Here is a 26,900-nt window from a genome sequence, read left to right on the forward strand (position 1 = left end):
GATGATGGCCACCCCTTCTTCATCACAAGAGAAAAAGAAAGTGAAGACAGAAGTGAAGACAGAAGTGAAACAAGAACCGATATCCCCCGCTCAGACATCCTTCTCTTCGACACCTATTGCCGGTCGCACACGCAAAGCATTGCAATCCAAGAAAGTACCCCAAGAGAAAAAGAGTAGCATCCTCCAAGAGTGGGTGTCTTATTAACACAAAAAATAAAAATGGAAAAAGTGTTAGCCAGCATTTACTACGATCCCTCCCATCCTGCAGGTTACGCAGGAGTTCAAAAATTGTATCGTGCTGCCAAAACTCGACTGAAAAGTCTCCGTTTACCTCAAGTGCAACGATGGTTACAAGAACAAGCTACCTACACTTTACACAAACCCATTCGACGCAAGTTTTCCAGAAGTCGCACCCGAGTGGAAGGCATCGATCATCAATGGCAAGCCGATTTAGCCGATGTATCTCATTTGGCCAGCTACAATCGTGGCTACAAATATTTGTTTTGTGTCATCGACGTCTTTTCCAAATTTGCCTGGGTCGTGCCCTTGACTTCCAAATCGAGCAGCGAGTTAGTGCGAGCCCTGCAACGGGTGTTGAAACAAAGTGGTCGTAACCCTCTTCGATGGCAAACGGACAAAGGCACCGAATTTCTGAACCAAGCTTTCCAAAAAGAATTAAAGAAACGTGACATTAATTTTTTTGCCACCGAGAATCCCGAAACCAAAGCCAGCATCGTGGAACGTTTTCAACGCACTTTGAAAGAACGCATGTGGAAATATTTTACGCATTACCACACTCTGAAGTACATCGACATCTTACCACACCTGGTGCAAGCGTACAACCAATCTTACCATCGAAGCATGGGACGTGCCCCGCAAGACGTGACTCCCGACAACGAAGTGCTGGTGTTTGAGCGTCTGTTTGGTACGTCCCCGACGAGGGCTGTCCCCGAGAAAAGTGGAATGTTGGCCGTAGGAGATTGGGTGCGCATTGGCAAAACCAAACGCACTTTCGACAAAGGTTACTTACCTAACTGGACGACCGAATTGTTTCGCGTCACTGGACGAGTGCATGGCCGTCATCCTGCCGTCTATAAATTGGAAGACATGAACGGAGAAGTGCTCAAAGGAACGTTTTATTTGCCCGAGTTACAACGTGTCACCAAAAAAGAAGACGACGTGTACTACATCGAAAGCATTCTCGAACGCAGAACCCGTAAAGTGGGCAAACGACGTGTCAAAGAAGTCAAAGTACGTTGGAAAGGATATCCACCCAGTTTTGATTCTTGGATCGACGCTTCGCAAGTCATCGACTATAAAAAGAAGTGACCATCATGCCTTTTCACACAGACGCAGCTACGTCGACCACTCCTCCTTCACCCAGTTCTTCTGTGCAAGATTTACAAAAACAACCCTTGTGGGTGTGGTGTGGAGAACGTGTGCCTAAAACGCAAATCGTCTTTTTCTGCCAAATCTTCGTGGTGTATTGTGTCATCGGGGCAGCCATCGCCAATTTGAGTTTGCAACAAGGAGACAAACAATTGTGGACCATTTTATTGAGCAGTTGCATCGGTTACCTGCTTCCTAATCCCTCCCTGAAATTCACCTCGAACGGGAACCACGGGAACCTTGTGTCCAGTGCCAGTGCCAGTCACCACTCCAACCACAACCAGAACCCCATTTTGGGCGGAGACACGCCTCTGACGTCCACTAACCCCTCGGACAGCCACAGAACTCTGGAATTATGAGTCACCAAAACCAATTTTACTTAACCTTACCCAGTGACAGTTCCATGGAGGTGTTTCCCAAGAACACGTTGTGCTGTTACACGGCCAAATTACCTCAAGCCATCCCCTTAGATCACGAAGCCCATTGGGAAGTGGCTTTAGTAGAAATGATTCACCCGACCCAAGTCCTCAATGTCCTTCCCAATCAAATTTTTTTTGATGTGGAAGTTCATGACAAACAATTGCAACAGTGGATGGATAGCAATGTCAAATATGACAAGAAAACCCGTACACAAAAGTACACCACCTATCACTTGTTCATTTCCCCAGGCTATTATTTTAGTGGTCAACATTTGGTCAGCACCATAGCCTCCAGGTTTAATGCCGTGTTTCTGAAAGCTTTGGAGCATGTTAACAAAAGTGTCACCATGGAGTACCACAAAACAGCTCGTCGCTTCTTGACGAAATTTGAACGGAGTAAAATCCTGTCCATTTTATTTTGTCCTGAATTGTATGACATGTTGGGCGGAGACATGAACCTGAGAATGAGCATGATGAAGAAAAGCGAATTACCCATCGTTTACGACAACGAGTCTTTTAGCAAGTTATTTCGTGCCCCGGTAGAACTGAACCAAGGACTGAATTTGATGTTTGTGTACTCCGATGTGGTGGAGTATAACGTGGTGGGACACACCTCCGTACCGTTACTGCGTGTCATTCCTTTCAAAGTGGATTCTGCCACGAACACTGACGAGGAAGGTGGAAACACTTACCACGTCCACCGCGAATTTGTACATCCTCACTATTTGCCTGTCAGTAAGTCCTATTTGGACACGGTCAACATTACTATAAAAGGAGATTTGGGACAAAATATTCCATTCACCAAAGGAAAAGTCACGGTGAAACTCCATTTTCGAAAACGGTTTTCTCACGATTTGTAAGTCATGTATCCAGTGTACCGAGGGGTTGCTCGACAGCGAGGACACGGTTTAGGAGATATGTTAAAATCGGCCTTTCGTTCGGTGGCCCCGGTGTTGAAACCGATGGTGACACGCGGATTGCACGCATTGAAAGATGCGGCACTGACGCAAGGCAAAGAATTTCTCCAAAATGTCATCATCGACAAACAAAACTCTAAAGAAGCCTTCATGAGGGCAGGCAAAAATGTCTTGCTGCAAACGGGCAAAGACATTTTGGGTCACCGAGAAACACCTATAAATGCCCTGCACGCTACCGAGCCAGGCATTCAGCAAGGACAAGGCAGAAAGAGACGACGAAGAAAACACCCTTTCACCAGACTTCAAGCTATAAAGGCCAAGAAAAGAAGAACCGTTCGAGACTTAGACGTTTTCGATTATTGAGAAAAGAGACAAAAAAATGATGCACCGAGAATCTTGCGCTTGTTCCAAGACGGAACTGTATCTGTTTGCCATGCCCCCCACGATGATGACGATGCAAGAATCCCAGTGGGTGGAATTTCACCCCGTCTCCTCACTGACCGATTCCGCTCCCATCGAGTTTGAAATCAAAGGACAGCCCGAAGATTACATCGATCTGAATAGCAGTTACTTGTACCTGAAAGTCAAAATTCTAGATAAGACTGGAGGTGCTATAGACGATAAAGCAGTAGCTCCCGTCAACAATTTCATGCATTCCTTGTTCAGTGGAGTGGACTTGTACTTGAATAACAAACTGGTCAGTAGCAGCATGGATACTTACCCTTATCGTGCCTACCTGGAAAATCTCTTGACGTACGGAATAGATGCCAAGAACACTCATCTCAATGCCTGTGTGGTATGGGAAGCTGACGAACTACCAAGTTTGAAATATTGGAAACTGATGAAAAGAAAGACAACAATGATGGATTTCTAGAACGAAGAAAGAGAATCACGGGAGCCGACACAAGTTTAGAACTGATGGATCGTTTGCATTTGGACATGTGGTTGCAAGAAAAGTATTTGCTGAACGGGGTGGATGTCCGCCTGAGACTGAATCGTAGCAGTGCCGCTTTCCATTTGATGGCTGATAGTGACGGTTACAAAACCAAAATCCTAGAAGCCAGACTCTACGTACGCCGTGTGGAAGTGTTACCTAAAGTGGGAAACGACATCAGTCAGACGTTGAGCAGAACGACCGCCAAGTATCCCATACGACGCGTGGAAGTGAAAACCTTCACCATTCCCAAGGGACAGCGATCCATGATCGAAGATCATCTGTTCCAAGGACAGTTACCCAAACGTTTGATCGTTGGTATCGTCGAGAATACAGCCTTCAACGGAGCTGCCGAAAAAAATCCTTTCTACTTTCAACACTTTGACGTGTCCAAAATCGAAGTCAGTCGCGATGGCAAGACCTTGTGTACCCGACCTTTCGAACCTGACTTTACCAAGAAGAATTACTTGAGATCGTACTTGTCCCTGTACGAAGCCACCGGACAGTTAGGAACCAATACCAGTCACGGTATTACGTACGAGGATTATGCAGGAGGCTACGCTTTGTGGGCTTTCGATTTCACTCCAGACCAAGGCAGCGACGAGGGACATTTCCACCCTATAAAATCCGGCCAGATTCGTGTGGAAATTCAGTTTAAAGACCGAGACCCTGATGAAACGGTGAACGTCATCCTGTATGCAGACTTCGATAATACCATAGAAATCAACAGTTTGAGAGAAGTCATCCTAGATTACTAGAAACCATGGAAGACTGTTATCCCTCTTTACCTAGTGGAGAAACTTTTAGTGTTGGATTATTGTTAAAAAATGTTAGAGTTGTTGTTGTTTAGTGTTAAGTGATTTTTGAATAAAAAATGTTGTGTTTTGAAAAAATTGTTTGATGTTATATTGTTGGATTATTGTTAAAAATGTTAGAGTTGTTGTTTAGTGTTAAGTGATTTTTGAATAAAAAATGTTGTGTTTTGAAAAAAATGCCTTTGTGGTATGTTTAGCTATAAGAATGTTGGATTGATGCTCTTTCATTTCTTACTATCCCTCTCATGACACTCACTAAACGTTGCGACTCAAAAACCGTGTGGGGGATGTTTTCCTTCACGTCCGCGCCTTGACTTTAAGAACCGGGGTTGTTTCCAGTCTAACCATCCATTGTTGACTCATCCTCCTACGAAGATGTGTTCCAAACTAGCTAAGCTCAACGAAACCTACGTGAATTTGCATAGGGTCAGACACAGTCTGATACCGAAGCCAGAAGAAATAGAGAATGTGAGAATGTTAAAAATCACTGAAGACCTGATAGAAGAGCTCTTCAGAGAAGAAATGAACAGGGAAAAAGAAGAATGGACAGAGAAGTACAGACTTCAGAGACAGCAGCAACAGCAGCAACAACAACAACAGCATCAGCAACCTGAAGCTGACAGAGGCTTTGTCGATTGTCGTATCGACACCAAAGAGTTCTTCTTCTCTTTTCGAAGAAGCAGACCTATCGCCAGAAAGTCTATCCTCAGAGGACATCGCATTCTTAGAAACTAAAAAAGAATGCCATAGCAAACAAAAAAACAGCCCTTTTCAGGGCTACCCAATACTCTAGAAAAGAAATAACAATCCATTTGCCAATGTGTGTAGGTAGAGTAGTGTGAAAATAAACACTAACTCTTTTTTAAAAAAATGTGAGGGTATGTGTTTGTGTTTGTAAGTGGTTAAGTAAGTTGGTATGGATAGTAGATTAAAATGATGTCTTTTTTTTTTTGGTGTTTGAGGTGTAAATTTGGGGTTAGATTGGATTGCTTTGCGTATGTGGATAGTCTATTGAAGTGATTTATAAAAAAAAAATTTTAAAATAGTGATGGGTAGCATAAAAAAGTGAGTGAGTGTTTCTTTTAGGTCCGCGCGTTGTTGTTTTTGGTTATGATCTAGGTAAGATCAATTTTATGTTTTAGGGGGATGTTTTCCATCATGTCCGCGCTTTCACTATAAATTGAAACTCGCTGGGCAGTCTAGCTACCCTTGTTGATTGATCAACACAAGAATGAATAGCAGAATAAGCAAACTTCTTGAACTCCAGATACATCTGGAATATGTCAGGCGCCTGTTAAATGAACTGGCCGCGGAGGCTATAGTAGAAGAGGAAAGAATGAAGAACGAAGAGGAGGAGAGAAGACAGAGGGAAGAGGAGGAAAAGAAACTAGAAGAGAGGATGTCGTACAATATTCCCGAGACAGAGGATTGGGGTGTTGAAGCGAATCATCCTCCCTCTGCGCTCCCCAGAAGAAAGGTGAAAGGAGACTGGGGAAGAAGATGCGTGTGTGGCGCCAGGCCAGGAAGGTGCAACCATTAGATAGGTGCATCTGGAGTTCAAAAAAAAAAACAGCCCTTTTAAGGGCTACCCAATACTCTAGAAAAGAAATAACTATCGATTTGCCAATGTGTGTGTGTGTGTGTTTGTGTGTGTAGGTAGAGTAGTGTGATTATAAACACTAACTCTTTTTTCATAGTGCGAGGGTATGTGTTTGTGTGTTTGTGTTTGTAACTGCTCACGTACGATTGTGTGGATAGTAGATCATGGATTTTGTTTATTGTTTCTTAGCGTATGTGGAGAGTATAGTTTGGGTTTTGTAACCGCTCACGTACGATTGTGTGGATAGTAGATTATGGATTTTGTTTATTGTTTCTTAGCGTATGTGGAGAGTATAGTTTGGGTTTTGTAACAGATCACGTACGATTGTGTGGATAGTAGATTATGGATTTTGTTTATTGTTTCTTAGCGTATGTGGAGAGTATAGTTTGGGTTTTGTAACAGATCACGTACGATTGTGTGGATAGTAGATTATGGATTTTGTTTATTGTTTCTTAGCGTATGTGGAGAGTATAGTTTGGGTTTTGTAACCGATCACGTACGATTGTGTGGATAGTAGATTATGGATTTTGTTTATTGTTTCTTAGCGTATGTGGAGAGTATAGTTTGGGTTTTGTAACCGATCACGTACGATTGTGTGGATAGTAGATTATGGATTTTGTTTATTGTTTCTTAGCGTATGTGGAGAGTATAGTTTGGGTTTTATTATATGAAATGAGAAAAGTAGGGGGATGTTTTCCTTCACGTCCGCGCTTTCACTATAAGAACCCACAGTATTCGTCGTTCAAACCATTCTACAAAGAAGATGGCTTCTAACCAAATGGACAAAATACAAACATTGCAAGACGTTTTAGACAACTTAGGAATGATGGAACAGATGTTAATAAGACTCGTTGAAGACCATTATTCCTATAGTCCCCATCGTGTAAAGATGGAAATTAATAACTTGAGAAAGGTAAAGGACAAGATAAGTGGTGTAATGAAAGAGATAAAGGAGGAGAAGGAGGATGAAGAGGAAAGGATAAGGATGAGAGCATGGAATGAAAAAATTGAAAAAGAAGAAAATGAAAAGAGGAAGAAAGAAGAGGAGGAAGAGAAGAAGAAAGAAGAGGAGAAGAAAAAAAAGAAAGAAAAGAAGAGAAAGAGTGTTGGAGATAAAATAAGAAGTTGGTGGAGAAAAAGAAGAAATTAGAAGCAGATAAAGAAGAAGAAAACCCAAAGGCCCTTTTCAGGGCCAGCCATATTTCTCGAAAAGAGATAGCCTTTCCATTGCCTACCCTTTTTTAAATTTAAATTTAAATTTAAATTTAAAAAAACTTTTTAAAAAAAATAAATCCCATATTCAATTCCCCTTGTCCCTAGACAAACCCAAACTCTATTCCCATGTTCAATTCCCCTTGTCCCTAGACAAGCCCAAACTCTATGTTAAATTCCCATTGTCCCTAGAGTGGCCCAGCGTTTTTCTCCATGTTAAATTTCCATTGTCCCTAGAGTGGCCCAGGGGTGTTTTTAATGCTAAGTCCCATTGTCCCTAGGGTGGCCCCATTTACTACTTATAAGCCTAATGGTGTCATGGAAACCCTAAACAGTTGTATTATACGAGCCTAACGTTTTCATGATATACAAAATGACGCAAATTAAAAGCTACTTTAGTAAGGTTAGTTGCTTTCGCTTTTGCGTCATCAACATTGCTGCAGTCATCTATCAGAAACATTTATACCTTTATAGATGTCAGTTCAAATCACTTATCTAATTTATACTCACGACCTACAACGATCTTAATTATCCTATGTTGAAGAAATGTCATAAGTCTTATTGAACAGAAAAGTTGAACAGCTGATAACGACGTATTAAAAGGAATCTTCCCTGTAATCTGTTATGAAATGTACATCTTAAATCAAGCCAGATTCAGTTTGTTTCCTTATAAAGAGTATTAAAACTTGCGATAATAACTTGTGGGACTTTTGTGTGCTTGCGTTGTTCATCAAAGAAATACTTAGTGTCTTTTTGCAACTGTTGTATCAATTAAAAACACTGGCTGTATACAATGTGCAACTGTTGTATCAATGAAAACACTGGCTGTATACAATGTGCAACCGTCGTATCTATTGAAAACACTGCGGATATGCCATGTTTGGCAGTTCTTCTGTAGTCACTCGGATTTTTGCTATTGCTAGGTTGTAAAACATTCTGGATTACTTTACGTATTTTTTTTTTGGTCACAAATTATCAAAATATAATTCAAGATCATTCAAATAGAATCAGTTGTGAAATTCGGTAAAGATCTATAAAAAGAGCAATTTCATTTCTCTAGTCGTTATTTATCGATTGATTCTTCAGGGTGTAATCGTATCGTACTGGAGACGAAAGTTTTCGAGTTCGTTTTTTTATCTTCTAGCACAGCAGCGTTTTGTTTTGCAAGCGTTATGTTCGATCTAAAATGTCATGGAAGAGAACACGTATAATTAACAGGGGGAAATTGAAATACCGTGGACACTGACACAAATAACTGGGAAATTTTAAATACCGTGCAAAATACTGATAACAGGGAAAATTTAAATACCGTGCAAAACACCGATAACAGTGGCAATTGGTATCGAAGAATCGGAAAGTTCAATGGTGTTCTAAACTATCTTATCATACACAATAATCTATAGCTCAGGAACTTGTATACCATCGGTTATTGCATCTCCAATATTGCTGCTGCTGTAGCAATTGTTGTAGGTATAATCCAGATTTGAAACCGTTGCCAGTTTTCATTTGTATATTGGAGTATAGTTAGTAGGCCATGTTATAAACTTCATGCTCATTAATAAACACTTTTCTCTGTTAGATAGTATGTATGTGGTCGATTTACATTGCTAAGTTTATCGACACATTCGTTTTTAAAGCCCAGCGAATAAATAAGACGTTGGTTGTTTACCTATAATCGTATGAATGAAATCTATAATTTCGGCTGGAAAAAATCGTAATGAAAATCTACTTAAGCTAAAACATGGTGCATAAATGTGAGTTTCTTAACGTGATAGGTAATAAAAGTATTAAGCATCTATTGTACGTAACCTGGATGCAATCAAAGGTAATAGGGCATATCTATATGAAATATCTATGGTATATAACCCGGATGCAGTCAAACGTGATAGGTCATATTCGTATGAAACATCTATTGTATGTAACCTGAATGCAATCAAAGGTGATAGGTCATATTGGCATGGAACATCTATTGTACGTAACCTGGATGCAGTCAAAGGTGATAGGGCATATCGGTATGAAACATCTATGGTATATAACCCGGATGCAGTCAAACGTGATAGGTCACATTCGTATGAAACATCTATTGTACGCAACTCGGATGCAGTCAAACGTAATAGAGCTTAGTAGAAACTGGTAACTTTTATGTAATGTGCGGATCGTAGTTTCATACTTATAAATATCTAACAATCATTTTAGTTCTTGAAATTCTTCATCCAGTTTGATCATTACAGTGTTACCAATAATATCAATTAAAACATTAAAACAATACCGTCATCTTTACAGTGCTATCAATATTATCAATTAAACATTAAAACAATACCGTCATCATCACAGTGTTGTCAATAATATCAATTAAAACATTACAACAATACCGTCATCATGACAGTGTTATCAATAATATCAATTTAAACATTAAAACAGTACAGTCATCATGACAGTGTTATCAATAATATCAATTAAAACATTCAACCAATACAGTCATCATTACAATCTTATCAATAATATCAATTAAAACATTAAAACAATACAGTCATCATTACAATCTTATCAATAATATCATATAAACAATACCATAATCATTAGTGTTATCAATAATATCAATTAAAGCATTAAAACATTACAGTCATCATTACAATGTTATCAATAATATCAATTAAAACATTAAAACAATACCGTCATTCATCGTTACAGTGTTGTCGGTAATATTAATTAAAACATTAAAATAATCCAGTGATTATTACATTGTTATCAATAATATCAATTAAAACATTAAAACAATACAGTCATCATTACAATGTTATCAATAATATCATTTAAAACATTAAAACAATACAGTCATCATTACAATGTTATCAATAATATCACTTCAAACATTAAAACAATACCGTCATTCATCATTACAGTGTTGTCAGTAATATTAATTAAAACATTAAAACAATACAGTGATTATTACAATGTTATCAATAATATCAATTAAAACATTAAAACAATACAGTCATCATTACAATGTTATCAATAATATCACTTCAAACTTTAAAACAATACAGTCATCATTACAGTGTTATCAATAATATCAATTAAAACATTAAAATAATACAGTAATCATTACAGTGTTATCAATAATATCAATTAAAACATTAAAATAATACAGTAATCATTACAGTGTTATCAATAATATCAATTAAAACAATACTGTCATCATTATAGTGTTATCAATAATATCAATTAAAACAATGCCATCATCATTACAGTGTTATCGATAATATCAGTTAAAACAATAAAACAATACAGTCATCATTACAGTGTTATCGATAATATCAATTAAAACATTAAAACAATACAGTCATCATTACAATGTTATCAATAATATCAATTATAACAATACTGTCATCATTACAGTGTCATCAGTAATATCAATTAAAACATTAAAACAATGCCGTCATGATTACAATGTTATCAATAATATCAATTATAACAATACTGTCATCATTACAGTGTCATCAGTAATATCAATTAAAACATTAAAACAATACCGTCATCATTACAATGTTATCAGTAATATCAATTAAAACATTAAAATAATAACATCATCATTACAGAGTTATCAATAATATCAATTAAAACAATACTGTCATCATTATAGTGTTATCAATAATATCAATTAAAACAATGCCATCATCATTACAGTGTTATCAATAATATCAGTTAAAACAACAAAACAATACAGTCATCATTACAGTGTTATCGATAATATCAATTAAAACATTAAAACAATACAGTCATCATTACAATGTTATCAATAATATCAATTATAACAATACTGTCATCATTACAGTGTCATCAGTAATATCAATTAAAACATTAAAACAATACCGTCATCATTACAATGTTATCAATAATATCAATTATAACAATACTGTCATCATTACAGTGTCATCAGTAATATCAAGTAAAACATTAAAATAATACTGTCATGATTACAGTGTTATCAGTAATATCAACTAAAACAGTACCATCATGATTACAGTGTTATCAAAAATATCATTTAAATCATTAAAATAATACTGCCATCATTACAATGTTATCAGCAATATCATTTAAAACATTAAAACAATACCGTCATCATTACAATGTTATCAGTAATATCAATTAAAACAATACTGTCATCAATACAATGTTATCAGTAATATTAATTAAAACAATACCGTCATCAATACAATGTTATCAGTAATATCAATTAAAACAATACCGTCATCAATACAATGTTATCAGTAATATCATTTAAAACAATGCCATCATCATTACAGTGTTATTAATAATATCAATTAAAATAATACTGTCATTATTACAATGTTGTCAGTAATATCAGTTAAAACATTAAAACAATACCATCATCATTACAATGTTATCAGTAATATCAATTAAAACAATACCATCATCATTACAGTGTTATCAATAATATCAATTAAAATAATACCGTCATCATTACAATGTTATCAATAATATCAATTAAACATTAAAATAATACCATCATCATTACAATGTTATCAATAATATCAATTAAAACAATGCCATGATAGTACTCCTCATCCTTAAATTGCTCCGAGCAATGAGAAAATCATAAGGCATAAAGAATCCCAGCATTTGTTTTTTCTTCTTTCAAACACAGTTTTGAATTTATAAATTTCCTTATTTAATATTATGATTTAATATGATAACGCAATATTATTTGCATCCATTTATGTGTTCAATTAGTTTTGACTGTATCTATGCTTTTATATATTTTGGTTTTAACTGCATATAAGGTACCACTTATTGTGGCAATTTTTTGTCTACTTCCGTTTCGAATACATGTCTCCATTGTACAACTTTCATTTAGAATAAATGTCTCTATGGTACAACTTCCATTTCGAATACATGTCTCTATCGTACAACTTCCATTTCGAATACATGTCTCCATTGTACAACTTCCATTTTGAACACGTCTCCGTCGTACACTCTTGTTACCAATCATTCCATTCCTTGTCAAAACTACATCTTTTTCTCCAAGACGCCATATTAATTATTAACTTATCGGTTAACATATATTATTTCTGCTTTTGATTATTCAACTACTGAGTGTCATTTTTTGTAAAATTCGGTGATGTGCAACAACCGAGTGTAAGTTGTAAAAGTCGGTATGAGTGAAATTGTTGCAGTCCAAACACTAACTTCTTAATGCTGAACACCAAGCAAGGCAGCTGTTAGTACCATTTTTGTAAATCTCTGGTATGACTCGGCTGGGGATCGAACGGCGGATGCTCTAACCACTAGGCCACCGGAGCGGTCCATTGCTATAATGAGAGACCACTGCTGGATCCGTTGCACACTTGAAAGGACTGATACTTCTTATATGGTCGGTCTGTTTGTATATCTGTCTTTCTGCTGTGTGTGTGTGTGTGTATGTGTGTGTGTGTGTGTGATTCAACACATATCCTTTGGTGTATCCATTTATGTTATTCTATATATTTTTTTCACACAGTTGCTATATGGGGAGACCCCCTGTAATCCAACCATGGCTATTTTAGACCTGGAAGAGTTTGGAAAGCTGGGAAAATCCCTAGGGGACAATGTCCTAACTATGGTGGATGGCACTTTTGCAAGTCCATATCTGCAGCAAGCCATGAAATATGGCATTGACATCTCCTTTAATAGCTGGTAATGATACTATATTTTACGATAGATTTTCATTCCAGTTTACCTTTAGTACCTGGTAATGATACTGCATTTTACGTTAGATTTTCTTTCCAGTTAAGTTTAAATAAATACTCACCTAGAAATTTGAATTTCTTTCCAGTTTCTCTTTAAATCAGTAGTCACTTAGAAATTTTGATTTTCTTTCCAGCTTGCCTTTAAATCAATAGTCACCTAAAAAATTTGACTTTGGCCATATATGCATTTTTTATTTTGTTTTGGCTTGAGAGATTTCTATTATTTCATTCCACATATACATGTTGTTTTACCTGCCGTTCATGTATTTGCAATTTTTTCTTTTTTTATTCTCTTTGACTGGTGTCAGAGCAGAGTGTTTTTATTATTTTTTTAAAAATTTCTACAGATTTCTCGATGACTGATGACTGGTTATGTAAACTAGTTGTGCATGATTTAATTCGATATTCAAATCAACAAACATAACTTAGAAACACCAATAGGGCTTCATCAGCATTATCGTATTTTATTCTATCCATTATGTGCTTGAATGCCTTTCTAAGTCTGGTAAATGCAGTGCAAAAAATCAGTAAAAAAGACACCATAGATTTAAATGTAATTCCAGGTTCACTAACGGACACATGTCAAGATTAACAAAACAATATCTGTATCAAATTTCAGTTCAGATGTATGTTATAGTGTTGTACCCATCACCACCACCTCCACCACCACTTTAAACAAAAAATCAAGTAACCTTTTCTGGTATTCAGATAGACTTAGTAATAAAACATTTTCTCTAAAGAATATGATGTTGCTATTTCTGCCATTATCTAACCACTTTCTACATACTCAGGATTTTGCTTCTTGTATCTTTTATTTCTGCTGAACATAATGTTGTCATTAAAGGTACAAGAACATTTTTTGAATGTCATGAAAATATTTTTTTAATAATTGACTTTGAACCCTTCAAGTGAATATGCTTAGAAAACTGCCAATGAGACTCGCAAAGATGGATAAAGAGACTAAGATACACATGGTCCGAATATTTTTTACATAAGGTTACCTATCTTGTACACTGATCCAGGGGTTGGCCACCTACGGCATGCATGCCACAAGGTGTCACTTCAAGAGGTTTTGTGTGGCACATGAAAATCAGCAAAAATATTGATTTTAAAAGTGTTACTCTCTCTCTTACTGGTGGCACCTGCTCGTTCATTTTGTCATTAATCCAGAAAAAAGTGGCATGCTATGTAAAACAGGTTGCCGACCCCCACACTGATCTATCCTTCCCATATTATCCTTACATACTTGTGTTATCCATCTTTCACATATTATCCTAACCTTTTTGTGTTATCCATCCTTCTCCTATTGTACTCACATATTTCTGTTCTCCGTCCTTCCCGTATTATCCTTACATAATTGAGTTGTCCATCATGCCCCTATTATCCTAACATATTTGTGTTATCCATCCTACCTGCATTATCCTTATATATTTATGTTATCCATCCTATTATCATAACATTTATGTTATTCATCCAGCTCATATTATCCTAACATATTTGTAATATCCATCTTATCTATTATCCTTATATATTTATGTTACCTATTATACCCCTATGATTCTTTTATATCCTATCCTGCACATATCCTTGAATACATGTGTTATACCATGTTGAAAATGATTATGTTGGCTGTGCCATAATCTGATTAAAGAACTTGAAGACAAAGCGTTTTATTCTTTTTATTTGTAGTACGAAGTATTTAGGCGGTCACAGCGACCTAACGGCGGGATCTCTGACCTTCAGCACGGTGTCTCTATGGAAACATATGAAGAGATACCAAACATCGCTTGGTGTGCAGCTGGTAAACTTTAACATAATATATAAGAGGAACAAGTAATGGCAGGACACACTAATACCATATATATTATATCATCCAACATTAATTAGAAATACGAATGAAGTATGAGGATTAGCAAAACAGTCTCAAGAATATCAAATTATGGCTTGGACTTTTTGATTTAGCAACCATTTTCAACAGTAATTATACAATTTTTCTAAAAAAATTTATGTGAGGCAAAACAATAATGTTGTCTTTCTAATTACTTGGCATTACATAATCTACACCCTAAAGTGATGCATTGTTCTACATGCACACTTTTGTCATCTGACCTTTTTTTAAATGTTATTTTCATATTGCAGTCACCACATGATGCAAGCCTTTTATTGCGAGGCATCAAGACCCTACATGTTAGGATGGAGAGACACTCATCCAACGCCATGAAGGTGGCTGCATTCCTGGAGCAACACCCTAAGGTATATTTCTAACATTCATGTATGTGTGTTACAGCCTCGGTACCTTTCTAACATTTTGCAGCCAGGGTACCATTTTAACATATATGTATGTGTGTTAAATCCTGATTAATAAGGTACCTTTTCTAGCATTCATTTATGTGTTACAGCCTGTGTACCTTTCTAACATTCATGTATGTGTGTTACAGCCTGACTACTAAGGTACACTTATAACGTTTATGTATCTACGTTACAGTCTGGTTACCTTTCTAATATTCGTGTATGTGTGTTACAGCCTGGGCACCTTTATGACAAGTATGCTTATATGTTACTGCCTGACTACTAAGAGGGGCCCCGAGTGGCCGAGTGGTCTAAAGCGCTCACCGTTCCGGATCACTGCCATCTCACCTCTGTCTGCGTGGGTTCGAGTCCAAGGCTCGGCTAGCGTGGGTACGTGGGAAAGCCTGCCAGTAGCTTCTCGTGGGTCGGTGGTTCTTACCTGGGTTTTCCAGGGTTCTTCCTCCACCAGTAATACTGGCCGCCATGTATAGCCTATCTTGTGCTGAAAAATGGCGTTAAACCCTAGAACAACTGACTACTAAGGTACCTTTCTAACATGCATTTGTGTGTGTTACAGCTTGACCAATAATGTACCTTTCTATCATTCATTTATGTGTGTTACAGCCTGGGTACCTTTCTAACATTCATGTGTTTGTGTGTTGCAGCCTGACTACTGAGGTAATTTTCTAACATTACGTCTGTGTATTACAACTTGGGTACCTTTCTAATATTCATTTTTGTGTGTTACAGCCTGGGTACCTTTCTAACATGTATGTGTGTTACAGCCTGACTACTAAGGTACCTTTCTAATATTCATGTATGTGTGTTACAGCCTGGGTACCTTTCTAACATTTATGTATGTGTTACAGTCTGGGTACCTTTCTCATATTTATGTATGTGTGTTACAGCCAGACTATTTATCAACATACTTTCACATTGTACAATTTTCATCATATTTGCAGAAACATGGACAAATTATTTGAAAGTGCATAAATTTTGGTTGAATAACAAATACTACGAAAATGATAAGTACCTGAATCCTTTGTGATACTTAGATTTCCTTATTGATTTTCTTTAAACGTGGATTATCTTCCATAACTGTGGACAAAAGTAAGGATTTTTATGCAAAATATGTGTGCCACTGCGATGTAATAATACAATGTTTATGTGTTTCATGTAAGGATTAATTTCTCAGATGGTTTAATTAACTGTTGTCTTTATGACATAAGTAAACGACTTTTACACTGACCATTATCTCATAATCATTGGCATTATGTTCTATCAACAACCCTGGAAGTTTGATTCACTTAGCTATTTAAATAAGGCTCATTAGTTCTATGAAGTTAATTTACCCATGAAAGCTAGATTAGATTGAAATAACTGACACAACTGGACAGAGTCTGAATCAAAGAATGAGTGGTTGTAGTTGAAACATATATAAGGTAATTATCCTTTTTGCATGAACTGTGCAAACTACTTGACATTTTACTATTTCAGATAAAGAAGGTGATGTATCCAGGTCTGAAATCTCATCCTCAGCACGAGATCGCCAAGAAGCAGATGAGAAGTTTTAGTGGGATGATCTCAGTGGAGGTCAAGGGTGGGATTGAGGGAGGAAAGGCGTTGGTTGAGGTGTGTATGACTTTGATATTCCATATCCTTTAATCTGCTAGACCTCAATATTGAACCCAGTAAAAACTTACTTGTTGAGGTGTTACTGATGTCTGGGTCGGATCAGGTCGAGTGTTGTGGCAGGGATTTGGTTTGAAAATTTCAAAAGGTCATGACTTTCCTCAAAAGGGCACCAGAGGAAAAGTCTATGGGTCTGTTTACTCAAAGTCTGCATTATAAATAATAATAAATGTATGCAAGAATAAAACGATGATCAAATTTCAGGTGACAAGTGACTGTATGCTTGTGTGTGTGTACATTTTGCTTACTCTGGGGGGTCTGGAAACCCTGGCACATACACCCCTCATCCTGTCCCAGAGGTTTGAATTAAGCAGTACTTAAGTCTCATTAAATAATTTCTGTAAACTTATACAATCTGTGCATCTCTACTAAAGAATGTTATAAACTTTAGTATTGTTCCTTTTTGAAAATCCTTTTAATATCTAATAAACGAAATTGAAAGAGAAAAACACTTGTGGGATATGCCAATGAAATATATGATAATAACTGTACATGAGTGAAAATATTGAGCATGACACAACATTAATATCCATACAGGAGACTAAACAACAAGAAAGAAAATGAATACATGAGACAGGGGAAAATATATGAGATACAGACAAACATACAGGGACAGAAACAGTGACAGAATTAACTATATTGATATCAATTAATTTTAAGATTACTTTTTTAAACATACGATTTGTTATCTAATACACTTGCAGATTTTAGATCATGAATTGGCTATCATGTGTATGTATGTATGTATGTATGGACAGATGGATGGATGTATGGATGTAGATAACATTATGAACTATATTTTAAAACAATTTTGTAAAGATGGTAGTATCTTCAGATTTCATCGAAGTGCATGAAAAATAGGGAAAATAAAAAAAGAGAACACTATACATGTACTAAATACAAAGAGATGCAATCAAAACAGAGAACACTATAATAAATACAAAGAGATGCAATCAAAACAGAGAACACTATAATAAATACAAAGAGATGAAATCAAAACAGAGAACACTATAATAAATAAAATGAGATGAAATCAAAACAGATCTTATGTCATTTGTTTAGACTTGAATAAACAGTAACACAAGAAAGAGTGAAAACAATAAGCTTTGATAAAATACAATAATTTATTTCCCTAGAAAAATTCTGTAAAAATGAAAAAATATGAACTTAAGGTTTTACAGAATCAAATCCAAAAATAATCCAAGAATGGCCCAAGAATAAAATTTTAGTAGTCCTAATAACAAAATGTTCTACTTGTTTCACGTTCGAATCCCAACAAAGAATCCAAGATGGAAGACGATGATGTATGCTGCATCAGTAGTGTTGAAGTCTACAGTTCCTTGTAGAAACAGGAATTATCACTCCAGTTTCTGATAGCTGAATAAAGTTTTAAAAAAAACTTTTCTTGTTCCACAATATTACATGAGCACATGTATTTTCCAGAAAAATAACAGAATGAATCCTTTTGAATCCAAGTAATTTGAAATAACTCCAAACCATGTACTCTGAAATAACTCCAAACAGCACAACATACAACTAACAGTTTAACAGCCCAGCTTCTACTGAGATTAAAACATGGGTTATATGGTCTTTCTAAAACATAAACAAGGGGTCACGTGATCATCTTCTCGAAGGGTATAGAAGCAAGTACTTGTTACAGATCACGTTTACCCAGTGTGATCCTGACAAAAACCAATCATTTTAAATAAAAATTAAAAAAATTGTTTACATCTTAAAGACAAAGTCCCATCATGACCTTGAAAACAACCAATCATTTTAAAATAAAATAGAACTTGTTTTTGAAGGTTGCTACTAATTCTGAAACAAGGTCAGGATTTAGATCAACACCCGGTGTTTATAAACTAACAGTCAAGGTCAAACTATTTTCTAAAAAAGTATCATCTCTAGGGAATAAATTTACATTACAATATCATGTAATGAAAAATAAAATTTTAAAACTGACAAACAATTAAATTAAAAGAATATATATTAAATCAGATACAAGTAAATCAAATATACATAACACAGAGAACACTATACTAAATACATATATATGAAAAATATAGTGCGAATGTGATAGCGAGAGCTAGAATGTTTCAGTCATAAACAAAACTTAAGTCAGATTTTACATTGAAAATACTTCGTCTTCCAACAAATAACATTTAGCACATTGGTTAAAGACATAAATCTTAAACAATTGTGAACACAATTTGTATAAATTTAAAAGATCTTCATAGGAAAAATCTAAGTGGAAAATTTGTTGAAAATGTTTTATGCCATCGAAAGTTTTCTAAAGTTTAGATAACTAACAGCATCATTTGTACAGAAATTTGAATGGTCTTGATGTCAAGATGGTCTCTGATAAATGATGGCCAATTGTGTGAAGCAGTTTTTGAGAAGGATTATAATTGCTTTGTTTGAAAGGAGATAAGCATTGTTTATCTCAACATAAAAGAGGATTGGCATTGTTTGTATCAACATAAAAGAGGATTGGCATTGTTTGTGTCAACATAAAAGAGGATTGGCATTGTTTGTATCAACATAAAAGAGGATCAGCATTCTTTGTATCAACATAACAGAGGATCAGTATTCTTTGTATCAGCATTGTTTGTATCAGCACAAAAGAGGATTGGCATTGTTTGTATCAACGTAAAAGAAGATCAGCATTGTTTGTATCAGCAGAAAAGAGGATCAGCATTCTCTGTATCAGCGCAAAAGAGGATCAGCATAATTGTATCAGATAAAAGATGATCAACATTGTATCAATATAAAAGAGGATCATCATTGTTTGTATCAACATAAAACAGGATCAACATTGTTTATCTCAACATAAAAGAGGATCAGAATTGTTTGTATCAACATAAAAGAAGATTGGCATTGTTTGTATCAACATAAAAGAGGATCAACATTGTTTGTGTCAACATAAAAGAGGATTGGCATTTTTGTGTCAACATAAAAGAGGATCAGCATTGTTTGTGTCAACATAAAAGAGGATTGGCATTGTGTGTATCAGCATAAAAGAGGATCAGCATTGCTTGTATCAACATAAAAGAGGATCGGCATTGTTTGTATCAACATAAAAGAGGATCAGCATTGTTTGTATCAACATAAAAGAGGATCGGCATTGTTTGTATCAACATAAAAGAGGATCAGCATTGTTTGTGTCAACTTAAAAGAGGATCAGCATTGTTTGTATCAACATAAAAGAGGATCAGCATTGTTTGTATCAAAATAAAACAGGATTGGCATTGTTTGTATCAACATAAGAGGATTGGCATTGTTTGTATCAACATAAAAGAGGATCAACATTGTTTGTATGAATATAAAAGAGGATCAGCATTGTTTGTATCAACATAAAAGAGGATTGTCATTGTTTATATTAACAGAAGATAGGATTGGCATTGTTTGTATTAACATAAAAGGGATTGGGATTGTTTGTATCATCATAAAAGATGACTGGCGTTATTTGTATCAGCATAAAAGAGGATCAGCATTGTTTGTATCAGCATAAAAGAGGATCAGCATTGTTTGTATCAACATAAAAGAAGACTGGCATTGTTTGTATCAACATAAAAGGGATTGGGATTATTTGTATCATCATAAAAGATAACTGGCATTATTTGTATCAGCATAAAAGAGGATCAGCATTGTTTGTATCAGCATCAAAGAGGATCAGCATTGTTTATATCAGCATAAAAGAGGATAAGCATTGTTTGTATCAACATAAAAGAAGATTGGCATTGTTTGTATCAACATAAAAGAGGATCAGCATTGTTTGTATCCACATAAAAGAAAATCAACATTGTTTGTATCAACATAAAAGGGGATCAGCATTGGTTTGTTTCAACATAAAAGACAATCAACATTGTTTGTATCAACATAAAAGACAATCAACATTGTTTGTATCAACATAAAAGAAGATTGGCATTGTTTGTATCAACCTAAATGAGGATTGGCATTGTTTGTATCAACATATAAGAGAATCAACACTGTTTGTATCAACATAGAGAATCAACACTGTTTGTATCAACATAAAAGAGGATCAGCATTCTTTGTATCAACATAACAGAGGATCAGCATTCTTTGTATCAGCATTGTTTGTATCAGCACAAAAGAGGATTGGCATTGTTTGTATCAACATAAAAGAAGATTGGCATTGTTTGTATCAACATAAAAGAGGATCAACATTGTTTGTATCAACATAAAAGAGTATCGACATTGTTTGTATCAACATAAAAGACCTTGCAACAGTAGGCTTTCTAACACATTTGGTCAAACTGTGTTGAGCAGATTTTGCAAAGTTGCATAAAGTTTTCTAATTTTAGTAACAGTGGCCATATTTGATGGATGATCAGCATTATTTATACAAATTTGAACAGAATTGATGCCAGAATGCACCCTGCCATTTGGTTGAAATTGGTAAGTTAAAAATAGCTACAGTTTAGGGACCGATGACTTATGACACACAATGGATGCAGGGACATACTACAAATTCATTTGACTTTATAGTCATCCTAGCTAAAAAGTCATTTTGTAGGAAAATTATGCATGCCACTATACACTAACTTGTGTATGCCACTTTAGACTGACTTGTGTATGCCACTTTAGACTGACTTGTGTATGCCACTATACACTGACTTTTATATGCCACTGTACACTGACTTGTGTGTCACAATACACTGACTTGTGTATGCCACTAAACACTGACTTGTGTATGCCACTATACACTGATGTATGTATGTCACTATATACTGACATGTGCATGCCACTATACATTGACTTGTGTATTCCACTATACACTGGCTTATGTATGCCATTATACACTGACTTATGCCTGCCAGTATACACTGATTTAAGCCTGCCACTATACACCGACTTATGCCTGCAACTATACACTGACTTATGCCTGCCATTATACACTGACTTATGCCTGCAACTATACACTGGCTTATGTATGCCATTATACATTGACTTATGCCTGCCACTATACACTGATTTAAGCCTGCCACTATACACCGACTTATGCCTGCAACTATACACTGACTTATGCCTGCCATTATACACTGACTTATGCCTGCCACTATACGCTGACTTATGCATGTCATGGCTTGTTTATATTATAAATATTTTATTGTAACCAACTTAAATACAATCATTACATATACCAGTAGTTTATCAATATTATTTTCATTACATATAGCCCAAATTTCATACCTTGGAATGGCTCTATTTTTCAACTATAATATTTAGAATTTTCAATTCCAATTTATTAATGACATCTGCATTCCCAGAATGTGAGACTGATTCAGCTAGCTGTGTCCCTGGGAGGTGTAGAGAGCCTGATAGAGCACCCAGCCACAATGACCCATGGACCTATGATAATGTCAGATGAGGAGAGAAAGAAAGGCCATATAACTGATGGCTTGGTTAGAATCAGGTAAATAGATACATCAAGACAGAATTACATATCTCTTTGAAAGATTGTAAGATAGACAAAAATATTATCAATTTATGTTCACGGTGACAAATAGTCAATAATTTCTTGGTCATGTTATGACTTACTGGATCAAAACAACAATGAAAGTAAAATAAAATGTATCAGACATGATGAAAATTAAATCTGTGTCATTATGACCAAGCAATATTGAAGAGTTGAAGAAAAAAACTTCAATAGGCTTGGGAAAGTTTTTAATAGAAGCAGAGTCATAGATCAATCACATTTAGTTAGAAAATTTAGAAAATTTTCAAAACTGAATTTTCCAATGCCTTTTAAAGAAATTCCTTTAGCAGATTTAGTTTCAGTAATTGAAGTCCTTAAAATGTTCTTCCACAGAAAAAACACACATTTGTAATGGGTAGATAAACAAGGTGGGATGTGTCAGGACAGGAAGGATGGACACAGAAAATGATATATACCCACTCCATTGAATATGACATTATCATTAAAAAACAAACTAATTTTTGGTTTAACATATGACAAGGTACACATGAGAAGGTATGATTATTATCAAGTGATAGAGTATGGGATGATAACTGCTCAGTGAGTATCCAGTAACATGAATGTAAAGTACTAGTAATCAGCTGATTTTACTTCCCCATATTAATAGGAAAGGCTTGAGTAAAACCACTAGAAACCACTCTTTCCTTACAATGGACACTGGTAAAACCACTAGCAACTACTCTTTCCTTACAATGAACAATGAGTAAAACCCACTAGCAAGTACTCTTCCCTTGCAACAGACATTGAGTAAAACCAATAGGAAGTACTCTCCCCTTAAAACAGACATTGAGTAAAACCAGTAGTAAGTGCTCTTCCCTTGCAACAGACATTGAGCAAAACCAAATAGCATGTACTCTTTCTTTGCAATAGAAATTGAGTAAAACCAATAGCAAACACTCTTCCCTTACAACAGACAGTAAAAGTATAAGTATTGCTTCCATGTCTATATCAACTTAAAATTTACTTACATGTTTATTTTTGGTTCGTCTATGCTCTTGTTCTGTGGCATTCAAGAAAATAATTAATTTCTGTTCATGTGATGGTTGGTCTCAGGAACTAAACTATTTAGAATTGGACATTTTCTTCTTCTGGTCAATGGTTGAAAATCGGCCATTTTCTTCTCCTGCTCAACTGTTGAAAACTGGTCATTTTCTTCTTCTGCTCAACTATCAAAATCTGTGAAAACCTTGTTTTGTAAGAAGTCCAGACTGATATGTGAGAACCTTGTTTTGTAAGGGGTCCAAACTGACATTATGTGAAAACCTTGTTTTGCAAGGGGTCCAAACCGACATTATCTGAAAACTGGGTTCAATATATTGATTTTTACCTTTAATTGCTGTGATTTGGTTTCAACATGTTTAGAAAGTGGCTTGTACACATGCAGCCTATAATCACGTTCCTAACTGTAGTCACAGTGATATTATCCTACCTTACAGACATATCACATTACCTGATATCCTCATTGATATTTCTATTCATGCCACATTACCCAATATCCTCATTTATATTTCTATACATACCACATTACTTGATATCCTCATTTATATTTCTATACATACCACATTACTTGATATCCTCATTTATATTTCTATGCATACCACATTACCTGATGTCCTCATTTATATTTCTGTACAAACCACATTACTTGATATCCTCATTTATACTTCTATACTTTCAGCATAGGTCTAGAGGATCCTGATGATCTCATTAAAGACCTTGCACAAGCACTGGAAAAAGTCCAAGTGGATCAGGAATAATTGTTATCCAAAATTGGCACATAATATTTTCCAAATAATTTTTTTTAACAAATGTGAAAGACATGACATGCAAAATAGATGGCCAAAAAAAAAGTCATGTTAATCTTGTGCCAGAACTGAATCTGGAATATTGGAATTTGAAAAATCAAAATATTTTCAACAAAATGTGGAGAAAATCAATTTTAAAATGATTTTGTATCTAAATATTACACATGGGAAATAAAGTTTGAGTGGATTTTATATTCTAGATTTTATGCATGGGAAATAAAGTTTGAGTGGATTTTATATTCTAGATTTTATACATGGGAAATAACATTTACGTGGAGTTTATATTCTAGATATTACACATGGGATATAAAGTTTACATGGAGTTTATTTTCAGTACAATATGCATGGGAAATAAAGTTTACATGGATATTTTATTCGAGATCAAATATAGAGAAAATAAAGTCCATGCACATCCATGTTTTTATCTTCTTTAAACCAGACATTTGAAAAAATTAACACACTATAGTACAAGTCACATGGGTCATGTAGGCATTCAACACCAACTATTTCAGTAATGTGTGTCATTTTTTAGAATATTATTCTACATACATTTAAATGGCAAGTATTCAGTTCATTTGGATTTGTATACATCCACATTCCTATGGAAGGTAATTATTTAGATGCCCCAAGAGGTGCATATGGCAAAATCAGTGTTAAAATACATAGACATTTTTGACGAAATGAACCTAAAGGTATGATCCAGTACAATCCGGATGGAATGTTGTATGCTGTGATGTCAAAATGAAAGCTACACATATTGATAAACAAATTCATACCACCCTGAATTGTGATGATTCCACTCGATGCACTCTTATTTTGACCCAAGTTAAGTACATGACCACCATTGTAAAAGACCATAGAGATTGATAATTTATGTCTGGAAGTTTCTTGATGACAGTTAAAGTGCAGATCATTAAAAAACCAGGATTGAATGGACTTCGGTTAAAGAAATTACCGTAGTGTTAAATTTTAAAAGAACAATTTATATTTAATTTAAAATGAGTAAATATGCATCCATGACCCATGTGATTTGTACTATAGTATATATTACTTATTTACTTGTCCTTTAATTTAAGACATTCTGTTCCGAAACTGAGATAACTGATTCCCATTCAGAATGCAATTGTCATGATATAAAATGTTCAGTGTTGATTTTTTGACATGTAATGGCATTTGTTACAGATCTGCTCTATATCCGTTTCACATAAATGCACACATGTAAATTCTAACCTTCCATGCTTTTCTAATTTATTCCATTCCTTATTCACACATGTAAATTCTAACCTTCCATGCTTTCCTAATATATTCCATTCCTTATTCACACATGTAAATCCTAACCTTCCATGCTTTTCTAATTTATTCCATTAATTATTCATACATGTAAATCCTAACTTTCCATGCTTTCCTAATATATTCCATTCCTTATTAACACATGTAAATCCTAACCTTCCTTGCTTTCCTAATATATTCCATTCCTTATTCACGCATGTAAATTCTAACCTTCCATGCTTTCCTAATATATTCCATTCATTATTCACACATGTAAATCCTAACCTTCCATGCTTTTCTAATTTATTCCATTCCTTATTCACACATGTAAATCCTAACCTTCCTTGCTTTCCTAATATATTCCATTCCTTATTCATACATGTAAATTCTAACCTTCCATGCTTTCCTAATATATTCCAATCCTTATTCACACATGTAAATCCTAACCTTCCATGCTTTTCTAATTTATTCCATTCCTTATTCATACATGTAAATCCTAACTTTCCATGCTTTCCTAATTTATTCCATTCCTTATTCACACATGTAAATTCTAACTTCCATGCTTTTCTAATTTATTCCATTCCTTATTCACACATGTAAATCCTAACCTTCCTTGCTTTCCTAATATATTCAATTCCTTATTCACACATGTAAATCCTAACCTTCCATGCTTTTCTAATTTATTCCATTCCTTATTCACACATGTAAATCCTAACCTTCCTTGCTTTCCTAATATATTTCATTCCTTATTCACACATGTAAATCCTAACCTTCCATGCTTTTCTAATTTATTCCATTCCTTATTCATACATGTAAATCCTAACCTTCCATGCTTTTCTAATTTATTCCATTCCTTATTCACACATGTAAATCCTAACCTTCCTTGCTTTCCTAATATATTCCATTCCTTATTCACACATGTAAATCCTAACCTTCCAAGCTTTTCTAATTTATTCCATTCCTTATTCACACATGTAAATCCTAACCTTCCTTGCTTTCCTAATATATTCCATTCCTTATTCAAACATGTAAATCCTAACCTTCCATGCTTTTCTAATTTATTCCATTCCTTATTCATACATGTAAATCTCAACCTTCCATGCTTTTCTAATTTATTCCATTCCTTATTCACACATGTAAATCCTAACCTTCCATGCTTTTCTAATTTATTCCATTCCTTATTCACACATGTAAATTCTAACCTTCCACGCCTTTCTAATATATTCCATTCCTTATTCACACATGTAAATTCTAACTTCCATGCTTCTCTAATTTATTCCATTCCTTATTCACACATGTAAATTCTAAC

The 26,900-nt window shown here is 35.1% G+C and overlaps 1 protein-coding gene across 1 annotated transcript in view; it reads left to right on the forward strand.

Moving 5' to 3' along the window:
• The window catches only part of LOC149787287 (uncharacterized), a 45,695-nt gene extending 20,959 nt beyond the window's left edge, over window positions 1-24,736 (forward strand). The window contains exons 5-10 of the mRNA XM_089977823.1: window positions 12,808-12,983; window positions 14,726-14,837; window positions 15,176-15,289; window positions 16,823-16,957; window positions 22,309-22,454; window positions 24,196-24,736. Coding sequence (XP_089833949.1) covers window positions 12,808-12,983; window positions 14,726-14,837; window positions 15,176-15,289; window positions 16,823-16,957; window positions 22,309-22,454; window positions 24,196-24,274 — 762 coding nt within the window. The 3' untranslated portion in view covers window positions 24,275-24,736. The remainder of the gene's footprint in view (window positions 1-12,807; window positions 12,984-14,725; window positions 14,838-15,175; window positions 15,290-16,822; window positions 16,958-22,308; window positions 22,455-24,195) is intronic.
• Window positions 24,737-26,900: the final 2,164 nt, after the last annotated feature.

The sequence above is a fragment of the Sinohyriopsis cumingii genome, chromosome 12 (assembly GCF_028554795.1).
Source record: "Sinohyriopsis cumingii isolate HCF-2022 chromosome 12, ASM2855479v2, whole genome shotgun sequence".
Taxonomy (NCBI): Eukaryota; Metazoa; Mollusca; class Bivalvia; order Unionida; family Unionidae; genus Sinohyriopsis; species Sinohyriopsis cumingii.